Source organism: Columba livia, chromosome 8, assembly GCF_036013475.1.
Source record: "Columba livia isolate bColLiv1 breed racing homer chromosome 8, bColLiv1.pat.W.v2, whole genome shotgun sequence".
Lineage (NCBI taxonomy): Eukaryota > Metazoa > Chordata > Aves > Columbiformes > Columbidae > Columba > Columba livia.
This window is the reverse complement of record NC_088609.1, coordinates 34080723-34099678: the sequence shown is the minus strand read 5'-3', so window position 1 is coordinate 34099678 and position 18956 is coordinate 34080723. Positions and strand designations below refer to the sequence as shown.

The 18956-nt window shown below is 48.5% G+C and overlaps 1 protein-coding gene, 1 long non-coding RNA gene and 1 pseudogene across 2 annotated transcripts in view; 1 reads left to right on the top strand and 2 right to left on the bottom strand.

Annotated features, from left to right (window-relative positions):
* The window catches only part of LOC135580152 (uncharacterized), a 1950-nt gene extending 326 nt beyond the window's left edge, over nucleotides 1-1624 (top strand). Inside the window, exons 1-4 of the long non-coding RNA XR_010474430.1 lie at nucleotides 1-4; nucleotides 170-316; nucleotides 1080-1220; nucleotides 1488-1624. The exon at nucleotides 1-4 is cut by the window's left edge and continues 326 nt beyond it. This is a non-coding gene — a long non-coding RNA (uncharacterized LOC135580152). The remainder of the gene's footprint in view (nucleotides 5-169; nucleotides 317-1079; nucleotides 1221-1487) is intronic.
* Nucleotides 1238-2477, bottom strand: LOC135580151 (proline-rich protein 36-like). Its single transcript, XM_065072818.1, has 2 exons — nucleotides 2121-2477; nucleotides 1238-2049 (listed from the first exon to the last, which is right to left on the bottom strand). Exons 1-2 carry the CDS (start codon nucleotides 2475-2477, stop codon nucleotides 1474-1476), a joined length of 933 nt encoding a protein of 310 aa, XP_064928890.1. The 3' UTR covers nucleotides 1238-1473.
* Nucleotides 2478-7726: 5249 nt separating this feature from the next.
* On the bottom strand, nucleotides 7727-14973 carry LOC135580067 (large ribosomal subunit protein mL38-like; annotated as a pseudogene).
* Between the last annotated feature and the right edge of the window lie 3983 nt (nucleotides 14974-18956).

The following is an 18956-nucleotide window of genomic DNA, read 5'->3' as shown; positions in this document are numbered from 1 at the left end:
CACCGTGAGCCAACGGGAAGCCGGCAGGGGCGGGGCGGGGGGCGTGGCCACCGCGGTTGGACAATTAGCGTCAAAAACGGGGGGGGCGGGTGCAGCGCGGAGCGGCAGGCGTGGCAGCCAATGGGGAGCTGCCCGCTGTGTGCCTCAGCCAATCAGCGCTCTCCGGCAGCTCCTCCTATACCAGGAGAGCTTCGGGGCTGCACTGGACGGCCTGAGCCTCGCGGCTGCGCTGGCGCCCGGGTGGTCGGAGCCTCGGCGGCGCCACGCCCACCTGCTGGACTTCCTGGAGAGGCTGCGCGCCGCGATGGCCAATCGAGTGAGATGGGCGGGGCTTCGGTGGGCGGGGCCTGGAGGGTGTATTTAAAGGTGGAGCATGTGTTTGAGGCATTTTAAGGGGGTTTTGGGGGGCATAACGAGGGTTTGGGGAAAAACGGGGTAATTAAAGTGATTTGGGGGCAACTTAAATTGATTTAGAGGCGATTTAAGGGGCTTTTGGGGCGTTTTTAATTAAATTAACAGAAATAAGGGGGAATTATAGGAAATTAATCAGATTTTGGGGCATTTTAAGGGGATTTTGGTGCAAAACAAGGGAATTCGTGGGGAATTAAGGGTTTTTTTGGATGTCCCAAGTGCGTCCCCGGTAGGGTGAAGCTGTCGGCGGGGGCTGGAAGTGGGCGGTGCCTCGAGCAGAGGCGGAGCCAGCGACGGGCTCCACCCCCTGCGGCCAGGAGCCAATCCCGGGCACGCAATGAGAGTGCGGGTCCTATTCACCCTGAGCCCCCCGGAGTGTGTCCAGTTGTGAGTGACAGCTTCCAACCAAACTAGGGGACCCAGGAGTGCCCCAGTGGACCCAGGAGTTCGGGAGGGACCCAGGAGTGCCCCAAGGGACCCAGGGGTTCAGGAGGGGACCGAGGAGTCCGGGACAGACCCAGGAGTTCCGGGGGAACTAAGGAGTTCAGGGGGGGAACCAGGAGTGCCCCAATGGACCCAGGTGTTTGGGAGGGACCCAGGAGTTCTGGGTGGGACCTAGGATTTCAGGAGGGCCCTCCCCCCATCACATGACCCCGCTGTCCATTCAGGGCGCTGGGCGTGGCCGTGGGGGGCGGGGGACCGTGGTCACCATGTACAACACGGCGCCAGAGTTGGGGGGTTGGGTGGGGGAAGGGCTGTCGGTGCCCAGCCCCCACCTGACCCTGCACCAGCACCTTCACCAGGGACAGGTAACGGGGTGCAGGGGGGACTGGGGTCAATGGGAGTCAATAGGAGGGAACTGGGAGGGGGTTTGTGGGCACTGCTTTATACTGGGATGTTACTGGTTTATACTGGGGGGGACTGGGAGGGGTTATGGGGGGTACTGGGTTATACTGGGACAAACTGGTGGGCTCTGGGGGTCACTGGTTTAAACTGGTGCGACTGGCGTTTACTGGTGCAACGTTCTCGTTCCCGGGTGTGAGGGTCTCATCTCCACTCTCCCTATTGGTCAATAGGAAGCGCCCGCCCCGCCGCGCGCTGGCCCCGCCCCGGCTGGCGCTCTCGGCACCGCCCCCACTGCCGGACGCGCCCCCGGCGCCGGATTAAACGTGCCCCGATTGGCTGGAGCTTCCTGCGCCGCGGCATCGTCGCCATCTTGAGAGGGTCGGTGCCTGTCTCCATAGTTACGGGCGCCATTTTGTGAGGGTCAGCGGGCGTCTCCATGGCTACAGACGCCATTTTGGGAGGGTCGACGCTCATCTCCACGGCATCCGCCATCTTGGGAGGGTCAGCGCGCGTCTCCATGCTTACAGGCGCCATTTTGGGAGGGTCGGCGCTCGTCTCCACGGCATCCGCCATCTTGGGGGTGTCAGGGCGCGTCGCGGCTGCCATCTTGGGAGCGGGCGGTGTCTCCATGGCGACGGGCACCATGTTGGGAGGGTCGACACGTCCCGCTACTGCCGCCATCTTGGCTTCCTCCTCCTCCTCCTCCTCTTCCAAAATGGCTTCCAGGTCCGGCAGGTCACGCGGCGGCCCCAAGATGGCAGACAGGAAGCAGGTGGAGAGTACGCCCTCCGCCTACGACAGAGGGCGGAGCTGAGGGGCCCTCCCGAACTTCTCGGGTCCGCACCCCAGCTCCTGGGTCCCACCTGCAGGATCATGCGGGGCTCCAGCGGCGGGAGGGGAAGCGTGGCAGCTGGTTCCAGTTCCTCCTCCAGGGGGCTCCCCAGCGCGGCCATCACCGTCTCGTATTCGCTCAGCGCCCCCGGGGGGACCCCTCCTTCCCCTTCCCCCATCCCGCCCTGGAGGGGTCGCGTCCCGCTGGGGGGCGGGGGGAGGGGCAGCCACGCGAAGCTGCTGTGGGGGCACCTGGGGGGGGTGGGGAAGGGGTCAGAATCAGCCCCGCCCCTTTGTGCCCCCTCCCCCCCCCAATACCTCACAGCAGGAAAAGCGGGGGGGGGGGCGGCCCAAGGGGGGCCCCAAGCGCAGGAGTTGCCACAGAGCATCGTCGGAAATGGGGATTGGCCCCGCCCACAACGGTTGGGAGGGCGGGGCTTGCAGAGCTCTGCGTCCCCATTGGTCACTGGGTTTCTATGGGTCAATCTATGAGTCAGTATGAGTTTCTATGGTCTCTATAATCTCTATGGGGCTCTATGGGTGCCCACGTCACTTATGGGTCACCCCGTAGCTACAAACCATCCGTCCTTTAATCATCAACTCGTAACAAGGTATCAAAATTAAAAGGGGGGGCGGGGCCGGGGGTGGGGGAGGGGCCACGACAGCATGAGCACAGGGGCAGGAAAGGGGGCCTATTGGGGTGAACGGGGGCGGGTTTGGGGCTTTAGGAATCATCCTCCCTGTTGGCGCTGTCCCGGTCATCCTCGCCTCCTTCGCCTCCTTCTCATCCCCCTTGATGGACTCCAGTGGCGGGAACACAGAATTGGGACCATTTCACCCAAAATCCAAATTTCACCTCCAAATCCCCAAAATTCACCTCAAAACAGCCAAAATTTGCCTCAGAATCACCACATCGCTCTCAAAAGTGGAAGAATTTACCTCAGAATTGCTAGAATTTCCTGATTTTTTTCTATTTTTGAGATTTTTCAAATTCTGAAAAATTTCAAATTTTGAGAATTTTCAAATTTTGAGGATTCTATATTTCTGCAAATCTTGAATTATATTCTTCTTTATTTGAAGATTTTTGAACTATGATTTTTTTAATTGAAAATTTCAAAATTTCAGAATTTTGAAAATTTCAGAATTCTGATTTTTTTTTAATGACTTTTGTAAATTTGGAAATTTTGAAAATTTCAACATTTGGGATTATGAAAATTTTTGGATTTTGAAAATGTTGCTATTTTTGAATTTTGAAAACTGAAATTTTGAAAACTCAGATTTTGAAGATTTCAAAATTCGGGAATTTTGAAAATGACATTTTCAATTTTGAACATTCTGAAATTTTGACAATTTTGAAATTTTTGAAATGTTTGAATTGTGAAAATTTTCAAATTCTGAAAATTCAAAAAGGAATTTTGAAAATTTCAAAATTTTGAAATTTCAGAATTTTGAAAATTTTGAATTTTGAAAATGTTGGAATTTGGGAAATGTCGGTGTTTGACGCATCCCCGCCCCCACCTGCTCGTCTCCCGGCTCCTCGGCCTCCTCGTCATCCAGCGGGTCTCCCTCCTCCCCTGACTCGTCGGCGGTGCCCGCAGGCTCACCCTTCCCCCCTGCACCGCCGTTGTTCTCCTTGTGCTCCTCGGCCTTCTCGCTCTTCTGCTCTGGGGGAAGAAGGCCCAGAATGTTAAAACCGGGGGGTTTGCTCTGGATTTGGGGGTTTTGACGGAAATCGGGGGTTCTGCCCCACATTTGGGTTTTTGACTGAAATCGGGGGGGGTTTGCCCCAACGCACTCTGCTCACAGTTGATGCGCTCCAGGCTCTCTGCTTGATCTGGCTCAGCTCCTTCTTGATGCTCTACAGGTCATCGCCCTTTACTGCGCCACAAAGATTTGTCTCAAAATCGCAAAAATTTACCTCAGAATCGCAAAAAAACACCTTGGAATTGCCAAGATTCACTCCAAAATGAGCCATTTACCTCAAAATTGCAAGTTTACCTCAAAATGGCCAAGATTTACCTCAGAATTGCCAAGATTTACCTCACAATTGCCGCCATCTTGTCCCCTCAGCCACCATCTTGTCCTGTTTACCTCTCACCCGCCATGTTGTCCCCCTGGCTGCCATCTTATCCCAACCCCTTTGTCTGCCATCCTTTTCCCTTGGCCACCATCTTGTCCCAACCCCTTTGGCCGCCATCTTGTCACCTTCCCCCCAGCGGCCATGTTGTCCCCCTGGCAGCCATCTTGTCCCCCCAGCAGCCATGCTGTCCCCTCAGTGGCCATCTTGTCCCCTTGGCTGCCATCGTGTCCCCTACCCCCCAGTGGCCATGTTGTCCCTTCCCCCTGGCGGCCATCTTGTCCCTTCCTCCCCGGCAGCCATCTTGTGCCCCCAGCAGCCATGTTGTCCCCCAGCATCCATCTTGGCCCCCAAACTCACGTTTCCCGGACTTGGAGGAGGATCCGTGCTGGGTGCTCTTGGAGTTGAAGCTCTTCCCAAACCAGGAGGTGTTCCTGCTGCCCCCGGACACGCACTGGCGCTTGGAGGGGACGATGCCGCGGGGGGCGATGGGGGGCGGCGATGGGATGCACACCAGGCAGCTGTACATCCTGCAGGGGGTGCCCAGACACCTGGTTTTGGCAGGAAAAACACCTGTTTCAAGGAGCAAAACGGCGGGGTTTTGGTGGGAGACGGAGCATGGGGACGTACGTGGGGTGTAAGTGAATTAAAAGGAGTTTTAATTAAAAAATGTGCATTTTTGGGGAAGGAATAGGGGTTTGAGGGTAAATTTGGATTTGGGGAGAAAAAAGATTTTTTTTGGGGGAAAAAGTGGGGTTTGGAGGGAATGGTGGAAAACAGTTTTGGTGAGAAATGGGGTATGGTGAGGTACGTGGGGGTTTAAAAAAAGAATAAAAGTTTTTTTTGGCAAAAAATAGGGGGTTGTGGGGAAAAAAAATGGGGGTTTGAGGTAAATTTGGATTTGGGGAGAAAAAAGGTGTTTTTTTTAGTGGGAAAAAGTGTTTTTTTTGGGGGGGGGAAAGGAGGAAAATGGTTTTGGCGGGAAGTGGGTTATGGGGAGGTATGTGGTGTTTTAAAGAAGAAAAACCTTTTTTTGGAGGAAAAAATAGGGATTTTTGGGGAAAAAATGGGAGATTTGGGGGAAAAAGGGTTTTTTTGGGGTGAGAAAATAGGTTTTTGAGGAAAAAAAGGCATTTTTTGGAGAGGAGAAAAGGGTTTTTTGGGAAAAATTGGGGATTTTTTGGGGGGAAATGGGGGTTAAAATTGGGATTTTATGAGGTGAAAAAGTTTTTTTTTTTTTTAAAAAAAGGGGGTTTTATGAGGGGAAAAGTGGCTCTTTTTTGGGGGAAAAAAAGGGTTTTTTGGGGAAAATCAGGTTTTTATGAGAGGAAAACATTTTTTTGAAGGAAATAATGGGGATTTTATGAGGAGAAAACCGGGGTTTTTGTGAAGTAAAAAAGGGTTTTTTTTGGGGGGGGGGAAATTGGGATTTTATGAGGTAAAAAAGGTTTTGTTTGAAAATGGAATTTTTATGGGGAAAATGAGGGGTTTCGTGGGGGCAAAAAGGTTTATTTATGACAGAAAAAAAAAAAAAAAGGTGTTTTGGAGGAAAAAATGTGGGGTGTTTTTTGAGGAAAATGGGGTTTTTATGAGGAGAAAAAGTAGGTTTTTTTGGGGGGAAATGGGGTTTTTATGAGAGGAAAAAAAAGTGGGTTTTTTGGCAGAAAAGAATGGGGGTTTTTTGAGGAAAATGGGTTTTTATGATAGAAAAAAGTGGGGTTCTGGGGGGGAATGGGGTTTTATGAGGCAAAAAAAGGCTCTTTGGGGTAAAAAGAGGATTTTTTTGGGGAAAAAAGGGGCTTTTTTGGGGAAATTGAGTTATTAAGAGGAGAAAAATGGTGGTTTTTAGTGAGAAAAGGTGTTTTTTTGGGGGGGAAAATGGAGGAAAACAGTTTTGGTGGGAAATGGGTTATGGGGAGGTACATGGGGGTTTAAAAGAAGAAAAGGGTTTTTTTTAGGAAAAAGTGGGGTTTTTTGTGGAAAAGGGGTTTTTATTGGGAGGGAGAAAAGGTTTTTTTGAGGAAAAAAGGCATTTTTAGGAGAGAAAAAAGGATTTTTTTTGAAAAAAAAATAGGGGGTTTAGGGGCAGAAAATGGGGTTTTTATGAGGATAAAAAAGGTTTTTTTTGGGGAAAATTGGGATTTTATGAGGTGAAAAAAGGGTTTTTTTTAGGAAAATGGGGCTTATATGATGGGATAAAAGGCTCTTTTTTGGGGAAATAAAGGGGTTTTTGGGGAAAATCAGGTTTTTATGAGAGGAAAACATTTTTTGGAGAGAAATAATAGGGATTTGATGAGGAGAAAAATGGGTTTTTTTGGGGAAAATTGGGATTTTATGAGGTAAAGAAGGGTTTTTTTGGGAAAATTGATTTTTTATGAGGTGAAAAAGTAAATTTTTTGGGGGGAAATGAGAGGTTTTTTTTGGGGGAAATGATTTTTTTGGGGGAAAAGGGTTTTTTTATGACAAAAAAAGGGTTTCTGGGGGGGGAAATAGGTTTTTTGGGGGGGAAAAATGGGTTTTTTTGGTGGGAAAATGGGGGTTTTATGAGAGAAAAAATGTGTTTTTTTGGGGGAATAGGGTTTTATGAGGCAAAAAAGGCTTTTTGGGGTAAAAAGAGGATTATTTTTGAGAAAAATAGGTTTTTTTGGGGTGGGAAACGGGGTTATTATGAGGAGAAAAAATGTGGTTTTTAGTGGGAAAATGTGGGTTTTTTGGGGGGAAAATGGAGGAAAATAGTTTTGGCAGGAAATGGGTTATGGGGAGGTACGTGGGGGATTAAAAGAAGAAAAAAGGGGTTTTTGAGGAAAGTGTGGGTTTTTGTGGGGAAAAAAAGGGTTTTTTTGTGGAAAAAAGGGTTTTTGGGGGAGAAGAGGGGTTTTTGAGGGGAAAAGAAGATTTTCTGCGAAAAAGCTTTTTTTTTCTTGGGGGGGAATAGGGGTCTTTGAGGGAAAAAGGCATTTTTTGGAGAGGAAAAAAGGATTTTTTGGGGCATTCCCCTGCCCAACTCCTCTGGCTGCCATTTTCTTAAGCAGCTTCCTTGATCCTTATTCTGGGGAACACAGCACAGAAACCCAGCAGTGTCGGCAGAAAAGGTTGCTGGGGTTAGGGATCTGGGACCCTTCACGAAATTGGGATGTTCCCTGTGGTTTTTGCTGCCATGTTGGGCTGCAGTTTGGGTTTTTTCCTCCGAAACCCGGCTCCTGGAGGGCTGGGATGGCAGAGGGGTTGGTGCCCTTAACAGGAACAAGTGAGGGTCTGCTTCTTGCTCTGCAACAACACATCCTGGAGCAGCACGGAAAGGAAAGGCTCAGCAAAAGGAGCACTGAATCCTTGATTTGAGTTCATTTAATGATTTTTCCAGGATCTTACAGCCATACAGTTGGCACGGTGCTGTGCGCAGAGTTTGCAGGTGGAGCTGCCCCACCACCGGGGACTGCTCGGTGGGTCACGGACCAGAGAATCCCAAGCGGGTGATGGAGAGGACGCTCGGCACAAAGCGCCTCTGCCCCGAGATGCCAGCATGAGACAGAAGGGTCCGTCCTCCCGTCCCACCACTCTGCAGGGGCCACAGTCCTCAGAGTCAAAATACGGGAAGAACAAGCCCAGCCCTTCCTGCCAGAGCGGAGAAGAGCACCTCGAGGGGAGGCCCGGCCCTAGGAAATGCCGTACATGGGCTCCTTGGTGTCTCGCTGTCTGTCCAGGTACCCCAGGGGCTGGTGGCGCGGGAACTTCACCTGGGGAGGATGGTAAATGGGCGGCCGCACAAATTCAAACACAAGCTCTCTCCTATCTGTTAAGGGGTGACACAGAGCGATAGCGAGACAGCACAAATCCGAACCCCAGGCCCTCTCCACCGCTAACAAGGGCCCCCCACACCAACCAGGGCTGGTCGAGCACGCCCTGGTGAAGGCTCTCAATGTTATTTTAAAATGCTCATTCAAAATGGGCTTTTAAGAGGCTGTTTCCTCAGACTGCTGTTAGTTTGGGGGAGGATGGCTCCATAAGCGCCCAGTCTGTGCTGTAACAGCTCCCAGACAAGTGCCGGGACCAAGCAGGAGCCCACGGGCACAGCTTGTTCACCAGCCCTGTGCCTCACCCCAGGGCTGCGTCACGGCTCCCCAGCCCCCGACACGGGCCATTTCTCACTGAGGAGCTGATGGAAGACCCAGGTAACGCAGCTGTCCCACTGGCACTGTTGAAATACCAGCCCTGCCTGGATCATGGCATCCCTCATGCTTTCTGTACAAGTCAAACGTGCTCAAGGTTCACATCTTGAGCCTGTGGCTGGAAACAACACACAAGCACGAGAGCTGATGTGATTCTCTTTTCTTGCAGCACTCTGGCAGGCAACTACTTCCCCACAGCACTCCTGAGTCTATAAAACAGAGGTGGAAAAGGAAGGCACATCAAAACTTCTCCCAGCTTCTCCAGCCCTCTGCACTTTTCTGCTCCAGGCAGGAAAAAAACACTTTCTTAATGGACTGGTTTAAAGCAACAGGACAGCACAGTGCTTGCAGGGCTGGGATTGCGGCTTCAGGCGACACACAAACTCAGAGCAGCCCTAAAAACCCTGCAGACTCCAAGGAACTTGCTCTCCTCCAGCAGTAACGACCTTGTCATCAGAACACGCAAGAACAGCCTGGCCAAGAGAGTGTGAACCGCCCAGCAACAGCCTCAGTGCCCAGGGCCTGGGCCCATCATCCTCGCTGGAATCGATGGAGCAGTTCTGGCTTGAAGAGCAGGAAGATGAAGTGATGGCAGCCAGTGCCCACGGCGGGGAAAGGGGGCAGGTGACGGCAGATCTTCTTCCCCGACTGCATGTCATTGCCTGGGACGTTCGTCCTGAACACACACAGGTTTACTTCACTATATATCCATTCATTTCCTTCCCTTAGGGCCAGCAGATTCCCCCAGGATTGCACATCACTCTGGGCTACGTTGTGACACAACCTACGCCCTGTTTGACAAGCAAACAGACAGCAGAGGCTGCTTTCACTGGGAAAAAAATATCACACTCAGCATTTTGAAAGCCAAACAGCAGCAACACCTGAACTCCTGCATCTTTAGCAGGACCCAGAACATGGGCGTGAAGAAGCCACTGGCAGGAGCACCAGAGAACCACAGAACTGTCTCAGCAAATCCTTATTCCAGAGCTCTGTTGAAGGAGTTTCTGCCCGCTCCGCCGGGGCTTTCCCCGAGCCCAGCAGCGCGGCTCTGCTGTGCGGTACTCACACCAGCCGGTGCAGGTACTCCGAGTGCGCGTCTCTTCAACGTCCTGCAACAGAGAAAGGCGACTTCGTGATAGGATCACAGAATCATTTGGGTTGGAAGAGACCCTCAAGATCATTGAGCCCAACCATAACCCAACTCTGGCACTAACCCATGTCCACAAGAACCTCATCTACACGTCTTTTAAAGTCTTCCTGGGATGGTGACTCCACCACTGCCCTGGGCAGCCTGTTCCAGTACTCTACAACCCTTTCCAGGAAGAAATGTTTCCTAATATCCAATCTGAACCTCCCCTGGCACAACTTGAGGCCAGTGTTCGCATCAACCCCAAAGTGAGAACCCCCAGACCCGCTTTGAACCAACAGGGCAGCTCAAGACCACCCAGCAATCCTTTCCTAGCAAAAGAGTAACTCATTCTTATAGGACTGAGCTTCAAATGAGAACTCGACAGAGGTAATTTCAAGATTAAAGGGACTTCTTGGTCAGCTGCTTCACCCTGCCTCAGTTTCCCAGAGTGAGCAGTGGCAGCTAATGCACCTGCCAGGCAGACTTCTGAGGGAGAGGAGTCTGGGGGGAAACAAAAAACGGGAGTCAGGGAATTGCTTCCACTACACTGCGACACCGGTCCTGTCTCATCTCTCAACTGCTAGAGCTTTGGGGAGGCTACAATCTTTCCTGCATATGTAACACATCCCTATTCAGATGATACAACATCATCTCTGCCTGTGCAGCCAAAAGAAACAGCAGCAAACAAGAGCAGAGGGAAACCATCCTGTTTAAACATGTTCTTTGTAAAGAACCTGCTACTCACCTGGATTTGTGAGCAGCACAATCCGCAGGGAGCCTTTATCTGCCTCGGATGACACTGCAGGAGGACTGGAAGCCTAAATGAGCGACAAAACAGAATGTCTGTCACTGAAACAACACATTCCATTAAGATCAGGTCATGATTTTCAAGGCAAAGAACACGAACCGGTCACAGGCATGGCCAGGACCCAGCACAGACCAGGCATGGCTGCGACACCAAGTCATCCAGCTCCACCGGAGAGCCCCCAGAGCCTTAAGAAACATCAGCCTGCTGACAGACAGCCATCCTGTTGCAAAGTTCTGTCTTTATCACGTCCAATAAACAGTTTGGATCATCACAGAGGAAATACTCTTCTAAACAAAATCCCCCAGGGCAGACAATGCCCATGAGGAGCTTCTGAGAAAACCAGAGGCTTCCCGTGGGGCCAAGGCTGTGCCCCACTCCCCTCACACACCTCTGACGGAGTCACCATGTTCCCATAGCAGACCGGCACGGCGTGCTCGTCTTCCTGGCTGTACTCCACCCTCAAGATGATGCAGCGGGGAGTGTGGCCCCTCGGAACAAGTCACGAAACACCACACAGTGTTGGGACATAGCTAATAGAGAAGGGGCATGGCTCTACTGATCCGTTATATCAGGAAAATTTGTTCTGAGTTAGCATGAGTAGGCCTCAGTTAGCATGAGTCTGGTGTAGCATAGTGGAAAAGTACTGAGCGGTTACTCTCGGTCAACTGAGCGTTTAGATAAACAAGTTTAGGGAACTATCTCCAGCAGGGTGAGGAGGTTGCATTCCAGAGAAACCGCAAGAGGGTTGAGTTCATTATATATGCTATCCAATCAATAGGTGACGAGTAGGCATAATTATTGTATACTATCCAATCAATAGATGAGTAGGCATAATTACTGTAAGTCTTATATAAACCAGCTTAATGTATCAATAAATTGAAGTATGCTTTATCACTCATATTGAGTCGGCTGCATTTCTTCCTCCGTCCGCTCGGGTCTGGAACTCTGATGGAAGTTCTCTCCGCAACACAGTGCTCGGCCACGCGCTGCTTGTGGAACGGGCTGCTGCTCTTCTCCCACTCAGCTCTGACCTCATCGAGGGGGATCAGCGCTGCGAGAAGAGGGAAACGCTGGAGGTGACACCAGAGGACCCAGCGCGGCCAGGGCAGGGAGAGGGTGGCGGGGCACAGACCTGTCCAGAGCCACGCTGCTCTCTCCAGCTTGGCAATCTGGCGGTTCTTCTTTCTTGCCTTGATTTCCTTTGCCCACAGCAGCTTCTCATGCAGCAGGCTGATGTCTGTCTTTGGCTCTTCAGACAGGGGTGAAAAAATCACATAGCTGATAAATTCCAATACCCAAAATACCCAAACACAAAACACCTGCAGAGTGTTAGAGAGGCTGTGAAAGAGACGCAAACTCCAAGACAGCAGAGACTCGAATCTACCACCTCTGCCTTCTCTCGGCACCTCCACACGTCTGCCGCCTCCTCCTCCCCCAGCTCATCGCAACCCCAGACCCAGCGGTTTCCCAGCCGAGGAGCAGCTCTGGTCTCTGCAGCCAAACTGGGTTATTTGCTCCAGGTAGTCTAAAACTCTGGTTCGTGCTCTGGTTCCTCTGACACTACTGGGTTTAGGACAAGATGAAACAGCCTCAAGTTGCCACAGGGCAGGATAGGGTTGGATCCTGGGAACAATTGCTTCCCCAAAGGGCTGTTGGGCATTGGTACAGGCTGCCCAGGGCAGTGATGGAGTCACCATCCCTGGAGGGGTTGGACAGATGGAGATGAGGTTCTCAGGATATGGGGCAATGCTGGGGGTGGGTTATGGTTGGACTCGATGGTCTTGAGGGTCTTTTCCAACCAAATGATTCTATGATTCCAAGGAATCACTCCTCTACTCTGTTCCATGTCTCTTGGCAGGTCCTGGCCAGCCTCCCTCCTCCCAGAACTGCATTCGATTCCCTGAAACATTTGCACTCTGCAAACTTCTACATCAGAAAAGGGCCCACCTTGTGCCAAAGCCCCTCATCAGCTCTTTCCAGAGCACAGTTTGGGGCAAAATGCAGCCCCAGCAACAGCTTTCTTGACCTCCAGCAGCAAAGCCCCGCATGGCGCAGCCCCTTGGGCGAGTACCTGGCTGGGGCTGCTGTGCTGCCGGGCCATCTGCCCCCAGTTTGGCTCCCTGCTCTCCTTCTCCGCCAGCCTCAAGGACTGACTGAAACTGCGGGATTTTTCCAGGGCTTCTAAGTTGCCGACATCAATATCCTCGTTGGGCATTGGCCCCAGTGGGGCTGCCCGCGTGAGAGCACATCTGGGAATGGAGAGTGAAGAGAAGCTGCTAAATTCATGTACAGTGTGATTCACTTACAAAAGACGCACCCATTGTAAATGCTTTCAGAGCACCTGCAAAACGATGTGAGGATGATTCACAGAATCACAGAATGCCAGGGATGCTGAGCGACCTCGAAATCTCATCCAGTCCAATCCCCCGGCTAGAGCAGGAACACCCAGATGAGGTTACACAGGAAGCTGTCCAGGCAGGTTTGAATGTCTGCAGAGAAGAATGTCTGGACCTTCCTGGGCAGCCTGGTCCAGGCTCTGGCACCCTCACTGGAAAGAAATTTCTTCTCATATTTCAGTGGAACCTCCTGTGTTCCAGTTCGCACCCATTGCCGTTTTTCCTGTCACTGGTTGTCACCGAGAAGAGCCTGGCTCCATCCTCCTGACACTCACCCTTTCAATATTGATCCCCATGAATGAGTCCCCCCTCAGTCTCTTCTTCTCCAGCTCCAGACCCCCAGCTTCCTCAGCCTTTCATCACATGGGACATGCTCCACTCCCTTCAGCATCTTTGTTGCCCTGCACTGGACTCTCTCCAGCAGTTCCCTGTCCTGCTGGAACTGAGGGGCCACAACTGGACACAATATTCCAGGTGTGGTCTCCCCAGGGCAGAGTAGAGGGGCAGGAGAACCTCTCTGACCTACTGACCACCCCCTTCTAACCCACCCCAGGTACCATTGGCTTCCCGTCCACAAGGGTCCAGTGCTGGCTCATGGTCACCCTGCTGTCCCCAGGACCCCCAGGTCCCTTTCCCCTACACTGCTCTCCAACAGGTCCTTCCCCAGCTCAGACTAGAACCTGGGCTTGTTCCTGCCCAGGTGCAAGACTCTACCAGTGTGTTAGCATTCAGGACACATAACCACGGGTGTAGTTATATGCGGCGCTTTATTTCAGTGCTGGGAAACCAGGGGTTCGCACCCAAAGCTGGCTTCGACCACTGATTCAAACTCCACTACATTTATACAATTTGGTTACATACATATTCATTAAAGTTACAACGTGTATATTGCATATTCATTAGGTTACACAATCATTTCACAATATCAGTTGCAACACCTTGGAACTACTCTAAGCATGTGCAGTGTCCTCTGGTGGTCGTTCAGGGGGTCTTCAGGATGAAGTAAGTAGTCTTCATCACTAGTGTACTTTTCACCTTTCATCACAGCACATGCGCACTTCGCATAAAGTTATATAAATTCTTGGATGACAGCAAATGTACCTTCTCAGCACATCTTATTCTTTTAAGATAAGATAAGTACTAACTTTCAGTTCTCTAAAATATAAGCTCGTATATAACCTGCATAGCTTTTACGATAAGGTAGGAATCTTGGATATGGTCTGCAGAATCAAAACACAGCCCACAAAATTGAGTTCAACTATAACATTTCCCCCCTTTGAAAATGCTTTTCTATTCCTAGACAATGCATTTTCACTACATTATGTTCTCCTTATAAGCCGGAGGGTTGTCAAAAGTGGGTCTGCTAAGAACAGTAAAGATGCGGTCGTTCCTGGCGTTTGATTGACTTATTTGATGCTTAATACAAGCATACAGCAAAAAGAACAGAGCAACTATAATAGCAAGCAAAAATAAACTTTCCAATAACGAATGTACCCATCCTCCCAGGTTCAGGTTCAATTTGCCTAGCAAGGCCCCAATCCAGCTCTGCTCTACGTCTTGTTTTTCCACTTGCAGTTCCTTTTTTGTTTGGGTTAATCGGGAAATATCTTTCTCCACTTCAGAGGTTACGTTTGGGATATGAATGCAGCAATGATCAACCCTATCCTTTAAATACCCACAAACCCCATTTTCTTTTAGCAACATTATGTCAAGTGCCATTCTGTTCTGCAAAGTCATTTTGGTCATAGCTTGCAATTGTATATTGAAACCTCGAAAACCCTTTTTGGTTACCCTTGCCAATCGATCCATCTGTCCAATTAATCTGTCAATCATTTCTCTGTTTCTATCGGCTGCGATTGGTGCAAAGAAGGATTCTAATGCCCAGCCGAATTTAACACTACCCGATGGTTCGTGCCACACATCATCTTCATCTATCTCTCGTTTGTGCCTAACTTGTAGGAGTTCTTGCCTATTCTTCAAAGGTGACCTTTTCCAAATGGGACATAGGGTTGGTAACCCCAAAGTAACCTCCCTTACAGGTCCTGCTATCGGTAAATGTGTTGTCCAGGTTCCATCACTTAAGGCCCAAACCAAATGTCCCACACTGCCTATAGTTCCTCTACAATCTGTCTTATCTCCATCAACGCCTATTTTGATCCTTTGGATCCAATTGTTTCTGACGAATGCAACCTGTGATTACTGCAACTTTAATGATGGACAGAGGTATTTCTCTCACACCTGTCTGGCAGGTTATTACTCAAGAGCAATTCCACCACGGTACTGTTACTCCTCTTGTTACATTGGTCCATCGTATACACCATGGAAATGCTTCACTATATTAATATTGCTGTACTATACTCAACGTCCACATGTTATTCCATGATTCAGTTATGTTCTGATTATCCTGATCTTTACATTCCCAATAGGTCCGATTAACCTTTTCATATGCCATCTTGGTAATCCATTTTTCATATGTGCACTCTACTCCTATTTCCTTTTGTAATTCTATTGGACCTCCAAGGTCGTATATGATACGCCCTATATTTTCTTTTCGGCTTATACAGTTTTCTCTTGACATTATACTTCTTTTAAGTCCACTTTTTGCCCATTGTTTGGTTGGCACTTGCTCCAGCCTGGTGCGAGATTCACATACTATCTTACCAGTTTTATTCATTCTCGGTAAGGTTGTAGATATTCCCCATTGTATTGGGTCTTTGGCCGATTTCGGAATGGGAAGGCAAGCAGTGATGCTACTGGCATTTTGGGTTCGTGCAAAATCTCGAATTAGTCCTATCATCAGATTCTCTGCCTGATTCTGTCCACTCTGCACTACTTGTGGCATTTGAGTGTTGTCACTATCTCCTATAGCCCTTCGTGTCCTACATAATGGCTCTCCAGCGACTTTGCAAATCAGCGTGGCATATAGTCTGGGTACATACACTACTATAAACACAAAAAGATAACAAAAGCTAGACATCCTGCGTCGTGATTTTAAGTGTGGTTGGACCCACTAGTTGCGATTGCCACCATTTTAGGACTTTCTTCACTCGGGTGTAGTGTACCCAGGAGTCTATTTCAGCAACCTTGATCGCGGTAAATGTAGTTAAAAGTACTTGATAGGGTCCATCCCAACGTTCTTTTAGAGGATCTTCTCTCCAAGTCTTTATACACACCGTGTCTCCAGGCTCTATATCATGTACCAGATTCTCAAGTGCTAGTGGGCGATTCCACACGAATGCGGATCTGAGCCGATTCAATATCCTGCCGAGAGACAACACATAATTGTATACATCCTGATTACCTTTTACATGTACACTTGGATTCGGATCAGGTGCTTCATATGGTTTGCCATACAAAATCTCGTATGGACTTACGGACATTCCGCTCCTAGGTTTAATCCTAATTCGCAATAACGCTATTGGTAAGGCCTGTGGCCATTGAATTTTTGCTTCCTGGCAAATTTTGCTAAGTTGTCGTTTCAATGTCTGATTCATTTTCTCCACTTGGCCACTAGACTGGGGTCTCCACGGGGTATGTAATTCCCATTTAATTCCCAAGCATCTACTAACTTTCTTTACCACTTGAGCAACAAAGTGTGGCCCCCTATCAGATGATATTCCCAATGGTACCCCAAATCTAGGAATTATTTCCTTCAATAACCATTTTACAGTTTCTTGTGCCCAGTTGGTGCGACAAGGGAAGTCTTCTGGCCATCCTGAAAAGGTACATACCCCAACTAATAGATATCTGAATCCTCGAGTTTTGGGGAGTTCTACATAATCTATTTGCCAATAATCTCCTGGTTGTACACCTGTCCTAATTTTTCCATATCTACTTTTCTTTTTACTAAAGGATTATTTTTTAAACAAATTTCATATTTGGCTGTGATAGATTTTGCCATTGTTAACATCTGGACTGAGATAATCCATTTTCTCAGGTATGTTACCAATGCTTCTGCACCCCAATGACACTTCTGGTGCTCCGCCTGAAGTATTCCTCTCATAATTGCGATTGGCACCACAATTTGTTCGTTGGTGATTACATACCATCCAGAATTATCCTTGACGGTTTTTACTAATCTTGCCAATTTCTCATCTTCTGTAGAATATTCAGGTGCCTCTGAAGGTGTAGGTAATAAATCAATTGCTCTTACCTTCTGGGAGACAAGACCCACCATCATCCAGACTTGTCGTGCCACTGATCGGGCTGTCTGATCAGCAAGTCGGTTTCCTTCAATAATTTTCGATGTCCCACTCTGATGAGCTTTACAGTGCATGATGGCAACTAGTGATGGCTTTTGAACGGCATTAATCAAGTTCAATATTTCCTTCTGGTACTTGATGTTTGTTCCTTGGGAGGAAAGTAGTCCACGCTCTTTCCAAAGAGCTCCATGCACATAAACAGCTCCGAATACATATTTTGAGTCAGTCCAAATATTGACCCTTTTGTCCTCACTGAGCTCCAATGCCCTAGTCAGGGCTATCAGCTTTCTGTGCCGATGTGTTTGGTGGTAGGGATTTGGCTTCAATTACTGTTTTGGCAGTAGTAATCACATATCCTGCATACCGTACTCCGCTTTCCACAAAACTACTGCCATCAGTAAAAAGTTCCCAATCCGCCTCCTCCAATGGGGTGTCCTTCAGGTCAGGACGACTTGCGTGGGCGTATTCGATGACCTCCACACAATCATGTTCCAGGTCTTCTTCTTCAGTCTCTGCGCTTAAAAACACAGCTGGATTCATTAGGTTAGTTGTTTTTAGGATAACATCATCCTGTTCTGTCAAAATCGCTTGATATTTCATCATTCTACTTGGGGAAAGCCAATGGCCCCCCTTTTGTTCCAATACAGTAGTCACCATGTGGGATACAAACACTTTGATCTTTTTCCCCATGGTCAGTTTCTGGACTTCCTGAATTAATATCATGGTAGCAGCCACCGCCCACAAGCATGCCGGCCATCCAGCACTTACCAGGTCAAGTTGTTCAGAAAAATAACCTACGGGCCTTTTCCAAGATCCCAGCAGTTGGGTTAATAGCCCTAGGGCAAGTCTCTGTCGTTCATGTACAAATAACTGAAAGTCTTTACTCAGATCAGGTAGGCCCAAAGCAGGCGCTTGCATTAAAGCTTGTTTCAATTTTTGGAAAGCTTCTTGTTGTGGTCTTTCCCACACCAAGGTCTTATTCTTCTGTGCGTCATATAAAGGTTTGGCAATAAGTCCATAGTCCATGATCCAGAGCCTGCACCATCCTGCCATTCCTAGAAAAGATCTTAATTCATGTAAGTTACACGGTTCTGAGATCGCACAGATAGCATGTACACAGTTTATACCCAGTCTTCGCTGTCCTTGAGAAAGCTCGCATCCTAGATAGATCACAGTTGTGGATGCAATCTGAGCTTTATTTTTTGACACTTTATATCCATTCATTCCTAATTGATTCAATATTTCAATGTTACCTGAATGCAAAGTTCTTGGGTCTCAGCAGCAATCAGAATATCATCCACATATTGCAGCAACAAATACCATTGTCGAGGAATTCCAATATATCCTCTCGTAGTCCACTCCTCAAGTTCTTTGGCTAGTTGATTTCCGAAGATAGTTGGACTATTCTTAAATCCTTGTGGAAGGCGTGTCCAGGTTAATTGGCCTTTCTCCTGTTGTATGGATTCTCCCATTCAAAAGCAAATTGCTTTTTGCTTTCCTGGTCAAGGGGTATGCAGAAGAAGGCATCTTTTAAATCAAATACTGTAAACCATTTATATTTCTCTTTCACAGATGTTAACAAGGTATACGGATTTGCAGCTACCGGATGTATGTCCTTAGTGATCTGGTTTATTGCTCGTAAGTCTTGGACTAGTCGATAGCTACCATCAGGTTTCTTTACTGGAAAGATTGGAGTATTGTATTCTGATTCACATTCTTCTAGAATTCCATATTTCAAAAATTTCTCAATTAAAGATACTATTCCTAATCTGGCTTCCAATTTCAATAGGCACTGTCTTAACCGTACCAGTTTAGCACCTTCCTTCAACTCTACTTTCACAGGTTTAGCTGCTTTTGACTTCCCAGGTATGTCAGTTTCCCATACCGTGGGAATCACTGCATCTTCTGTTGCCTGAGGTATTTTTACAATTGGATTTTCCTTTAATAGTAAAATTTGTCCTACCTTTGACTCCGGAACTTTCATTACCAAATTTCCATCCTCAAATGTTATCGTGGCATCTAATTTAGTCAGCATATCTCATCCTAAAAGAGAAACTGGACAATCTGGAACATATAAGAACTCGTGGGTT